The sequence below is a fragment of the Glycine max genome, chromosome 20 (assembly GCF_000004515.6).
Source record: "Glycine max cultivar Williams 82 chromosome 20, Glycine_max_v4.0, whole genome shotgun sequence".
In the NCBI taxonomy this organism is placed as follows: Eukaryota; Viridiplantae; Streptophyta; class Magnoliopsida; order Fabales; family Fabaceae; genus Glycine; species Glycine max.
In genome coordinates, this window is record NC_038256.2 from 23,436,742 (window position 1) to 23,442,741 (window position 6,000).

Genomic DNA, 6,000 nt, shown 5'->3' on the forward strand with positions numbered 1-6,000 from the left:
GCTTAAGTCTGGTCTATTTAATTTAATAAGTTTTTGAAAAAGTCTGAGTCTAACCTTTTAATTAAATAGACTAATTCATGTCAGGCTTTATGTAGGTCCCTATAAGCCGACCTGACCTATTCTCACCCCTACCAATGACCAATGGTGAGTAATATTTTATAGAAAATTTTATTATTTATTTTAATAAAAAATAATATTTTGAAAGTTTGTAATTTGTGCATTTAAAAAATTAAATGTAGGAGATAAAGATCCATATCCTTCCTTATTAGGGCCTTTGTTCGTCTTTTGTGTATTGGGAAGGCTTCAAAAGTGGTAGAATGATGAAGAAAAAACCGTGTTTCCTGCATGCAAATGAAATCATTTAGTTTTTCATGTGCTTAGGGATCCCCACAAAATTAGGTGATTGACAGAGACAATGTGACCCTGATATCTTTTTGACTAGTTAATTACATACACCCCATTCCGAGGTACATGTAGATTGAGGGAAAAGATAAATAAATACAAATAAATATATAAATATGATTTTTTATGCATAGATATATTAAATATAAATCTTAGGATAGACAATAATTATGTAAGATTTTATTATATTTACATTTTAAAAAGAATGATATATTTAAGGGAAAAATCTTTGTTTGATTCTTGTTATGTGTGAATTTTTTTTGGATAGCTACACATTATAAATGAAATTAATCATGACCCAATATATTAAAAGACACATGTGATTTATGATCAAAAATTAAAAAAAAATATTAAATATAATACTTGATGGGACATGAATATAATTATTAATATTTTTTAATTGGAAAAGAAAGATCTAAATTCTAAGCCTAGAACTATATTCATATATAATCTAAATAACTTCAGAAAAAAAAATGTCTCTTTCACATTTCTTTATTGGGTCTTATTCTTCGATCACCCCTTCTTTTATAATAAAAAATATTGAAAGAAAATTTAAATAGTATTTTCTTTTTTGTATAAAAGAGATGTGAGGATAGTATAGGAAAAGTGACCTTTTTTAAGATAAAAAGTGAGAGTAAAAATATAAGGTGTCAACCATTCATGTAATCTTGTAGTAACATTAAGTGTTATCAAATGGATTATATAAGATTAAGTACGGTTTATAATGAGTGTGTATGTTTATTATTACTTAATTGTAGGGACTCTTTTCACCTTTTCTTTTTTTAACATTACTAGAAAGATTAATTTTAACATCGTTACGTTAATATTGGTTTTTGAAAAAAATCGAAGTTAACAAAAACGCAGTGACATATTTGCAAATAACATGAATTCGTTAATATCGATTTTTGAAAAAATCGATGTTAACAAACTCATGTTAATATCGATTTTTCAAAAATTGATATTGTGGTGCACTTACAATAACATCGATTTTTCTAAAATCGATAGTGTGATACACCTAACAACAGTCGATTTTGTATTATATGACATCAGTTTTTTTAAAAATAAATGTTATGTAATGTATGTTAATATCCGTATTTTATAACCGATGTTAACATTGATACTTTTAACGTAAATGATTTTAACATGGGTTCAAAATCGATATTAAATGTCTAAAATAACCTATATTAAAAGTGTTTTTTTTTAATAGTGCAAGTCCAAAAGTAAAAGCTCTTCACCTTCGCAGGACCTATTTGGACGGAGTTGATAATTAATTTGTTCAAAATGTTTATCATTGATTTCGCCATGGTAAATTCGTGGCAAATCTTTGACAGTCATACATTCCTTCCCGGACTAACATGATTTTCATTTGTACTAAGTACTATTTGCACATGAGCCTTTTCCCTTCTGATAAGCTAAGGTTCGGAGCTCAAGGACTTTAGGCCTGAAAATCTTATTTATATTCATTATGGCAATAACCTAGGATTCAGTAAAGTAACAACATAAATAACTGCTATCTTTTCTAAAGCCATCATTTTTATTTTTTTGTTCACATTAGTATAAAATAAAGAACAGCGTAGAGTACTGAATGATACACTTGATGCCTTTTTATCGCTAGCTAATCTCAATGTACTTTTACACTTTCCCTTATCTTGCAAAAGAAAAATCACAAGTTGTTGCAATAGGGGTTATTGAATAGCCAATCCAGAAAGGTCATGACAATTGACAAGAGATCGAAGCTGTGTTATAGTACATTCGACAAACTTGCTGAATATTCTAAAGTAGAAATAAAAGGGCAAAACCAAAATTTCATATCATAAAATGTAGACAACTACTCCATAATCTTGATGTGTAGCTGAATACTCTCTTCAAATTAATTAATGACCATTATTTCAATCAAGCTAATTAATTAATGTGTATCATTCCCTTGACAAATTAGCAGCATTTGAGGAAGCACCAACAACTTCTTCTTGATGGTCTTGTGGCTGAGGTGGCAATTGTAATGGGGAGTCCGAAATGATAGCACCATGCTGGGGTGGGTCTGATGATATAATATTAATAGGGGGTGCTGGGTTGAGGAACTTGGTAGTGGGGATGATGGAACATCTACAAAGTGGACAAGTGGAGTTTGATTGCAGCCAGTGATGTATGCATTCGAAGTGGAACACGTGCTTGCAATAGGGTATCTGTAGCACCTCTTCCTTCAGCTCAAATTCCCCCAGACAAACACAACATCTGTTTCAAATTTAATTTGTCACCAACATATATATAGATGTCACAGCTTTATTTACTTAAAATTAGACCAATGAACTTTTTTTTTTAAATGTTGATGGGCATAACTGTATTATATTAAATCAAATCAAACGTTGAGACATGGAAAAAGAGGGGACCAGCACATGGAATCCAAGACACAGCTTAATTCCAAAGTGCTATCCAGCACTTTGTCTACTGAAAATTTCCAGACAAAAGATATAAGCAGTACCTATCGTTGAGATTTTGGTTGTTACTTGTTACCATACACTTGAGGTTACACGTGTAGAATTTCTCAATTTAATTTTTTTAAAGATAAAATAATATATTTTTAATTTCTATACTTTTGTTGTTGAATCTTATTTTTAGTATCTTGATATCGTAAAAATTAATTCCTAAATTTTATAATATATATATATATATATATATATATATATATATATATATATATATATATATAATCCCTCCTTAATTACAGCCTGAAGTTGAAAAACATGCACAACTTTATAAACTTACATATTTTATCCTTTATTTATGATTTTATTAATTCTAGCTGAGTGTGAAGACATTAGACACCTTCATATATGACAAGTTATTTTCTCAGCTGGTGCCAGAAGAAAAGGAAAAAGGAAAACCGTTTTTCAAATATTCTGCTTATCATTTTTTACTTTCTTTACATGTACCTACTTTTCATGAAAATAGTGGATGCCATTAAATATTCTAACTAATCTGTGAATTGAACATTCTGCTGACCATTTTTTCAGCTTTCCAAGAACCACATTCGACGAGAATAATTTTAGCCATCACATAATAGACATGATGCTGAGAGCTAGGTGAAATTATAATATGAAACAACATACATCCAAATTGCATACTGTAGAACACCTTGGCATAATGGATAAAGATCAAAGCATATTAAACTGATGACCAAGAGAGAGAGCATAAAAACAGAATCGAAAAAGAAAGATATGAATAGCAACAAACAGTACAGGTGAAAATACAAAAAAAAAAAAAGGAAAAAAAATATTTACTTACAGTGAATCCCTTGCCAGCAAATCCTCATCAAATAAAATTCTTGGAAGTTTATCCAGGAATTGGAGGGTCAGATCCAAACGACAAGGCTGTAGATTTGGCAAGAGAGAGTCCAATATGAGATTATTAGTTTAATTGATCATATATAATTAAAGAATGGTGAAGTGCAAGAAGCAAGAAAAAACACATGTAAATATATTTAATTTAATTTCCCCATATATGTTTGGCATTAGAGAGAGGATAATTAAGATAAGAATAATTAAGATAGTGTTTGTTAATTACTTACTGAGGAATGATACGGAGTGGTGGTTGGTGGATTGGCAATGGTCCTTGGAAGCAAGTGAGAAGAGGAAGATAGAGAGGAAGCCCTTCTCTTAAGGTAGAACAAGTAAAACAAGAGGAAGAGAATGATGGAGAAGAGTATTGGAATTGAGAATATGAAGGCTTGGTAAAGCTTAAGCTGAAGTTCCTGTGGATACAGATGTGGAGGAGGGCTAGTTGCAGTTTGTGGAAGACTCATGATTAATCTGTGCAGTAGTAGTGCCTCCTAGCATTCATAAACTTCTTTGCCAGTACTGCAATATGTATATGATACAATTTCATTTTAAGTACAAAAGGAGTAAAATGAAAAACTTCTTCTACACTTGTTTGTGTTGAATAAGAATATCTTCAGTTGATCACTTACCAAGATATATATTGGTCGGGTGTGATTTGCTATTCCGAGAGAATTGCGTTTCTTTGGTGAGTTTCTTTATTTGACGAAGAAAAATTTGTCGTTGAAACTGGCGTAAATAAAGATATATATATATATATATATATATCACCGTAAGGATTTAATTCTATAGTTGTATGTATGAAAAAGTTTTATTCGGAGGACAAAATCGATATCATGAGCGTTAATTTTATGACTTTCTACTATTAAAATACCTTGTTTTCAGGAAAAAAAAAAAAAGAAATATATATATATATATATATATATATATATATATATATTTAACTTATTAGTGATAAATTAGAAGCGGTATAATATCAATTAATCAGCATACGTGTATATGATTATAATGATGATATAAATTGATAGTGGCAGAGGTACATATTCTATCTTTTATTTCTATTTTTTTTTTCAAATGATGGGACAAGCCCATGACCCTCCACTAAGGTATAGCCTCACGCCAAGGATCTTAATTAAGCCCAGTGGCCTTCAATGTATATATCCGCATGGGTCCAAACATCTGATGTCGATCGCATTCTTTCTGTGTCATTACTAGTGCTATGCTAACTTTTCAGGAAAAATAAAAAATAAAAATAAGTGCTGGTGCGAAGCTAGTACGTGCTGCTAACTTGTCGACACTAATTGAATTACCTCAAAGTGACTTCATCATCAAACGGTTCAATTCAAGAATTAGAAAATCTGTTTGTTAAACTTGATCGAACTAGTAGGCACTAGGAAGTTGGGACTGGTTCATTAATTTCAAGCCCTGGTTTTACACTTGGCGAATCCTTATGCATATCCAATGTCCATATACAAGAGATTGTCAAAGTTAATTAAAGGTCGTTTGGTATTTGAGTTTGGACCATAGTCAATCTCATAAATTTAACTTGTAGATAAGAGTTGTCCCAGTCATTGGTGTATATTATTTTTATTATATCACTAGTCAATATATCTTAAAGGAAATTTCTTACTACATTTTATTACATCATTTTTTTTAGTTGATGCATAAAATATATATTCTTTAAGGATAAGTGTACCTTATGTAATAGCAATAATGGACTCGAAAGTCAAGATATCATACTTTAGAGATTAGTTGTATTCCCAAATAATCTAAGTCGCATAAACTAAATAATTTTGGATTTTTATCTAAAGTTAGAAGTTGTTTGTATTTTCGTCCAGAAAATAAAACTAAAGATATACAACAATTTTAAAGAAGAGATATGTATGAATAAAAGTGACTCAAATTATGATTTCACATGTATTGCTTCTTCCCTAATTTCTATTTTAATTAAGAACTCTCAGTTACCAATTAATTGTCTAATATCTCTTATTTTAATTGTTAGCTTATGGTCAAGATTTGATAATATTCTTTCCCCTAAATCAATCATGCATTTGTCATTTAAGATTTAATTTAGGGTTAAGGATGAGTAACAGAGAAGTTTGTAAAAAGGGGATTTGTACTGCCAATTTGTGTTAGAATAATATGACTCATGTGAATTAAGGGCCTAAACTTGATTTAATAAAATAAAGGGACCTATTAGCAAATATGGGAAGTTAATAAACTTATGGGAAGTTGATAAACTTCTGATAACTAACTTGATGAAAGT

General features: G+C 30.0%; 1 protein-coding gene across 1 annotated transcript; it reads right to left on the reverse strand.

Annotated features, from left to right (window-relative positions):
- Window positions 1-1,917: 1,917 nt before the first annotated feature.
- LOC100794298 (probable E3 ubiquitin-protein ligase RHA4A) lies at window positions 1,918-4,470 on the reverse strand. Its single transcript, XM_006605625.4, has 4 exons — window positions 4,367-4,470; window positions 3,968-4,256; window positions 3,685-3,770; window positions 1,918-2,634 (listed from the first exon to the last, which is right to left on the reverse strand). Exons 2-4 carry the CDS (start codon window positions 4,199-4,201, stop codon window positions 2,319-2,321), a joined length of 636 nt encoding a protein of 211 aa, XP_006605688.1. The 5' UTR covers window positions 4,202-4,256; window positions 4,367-4,470; the 3' UTR covers window positions 1,918-2,318.
- Window positions 4,471-6,000: the final 1,530 nt, after the last annotated feature.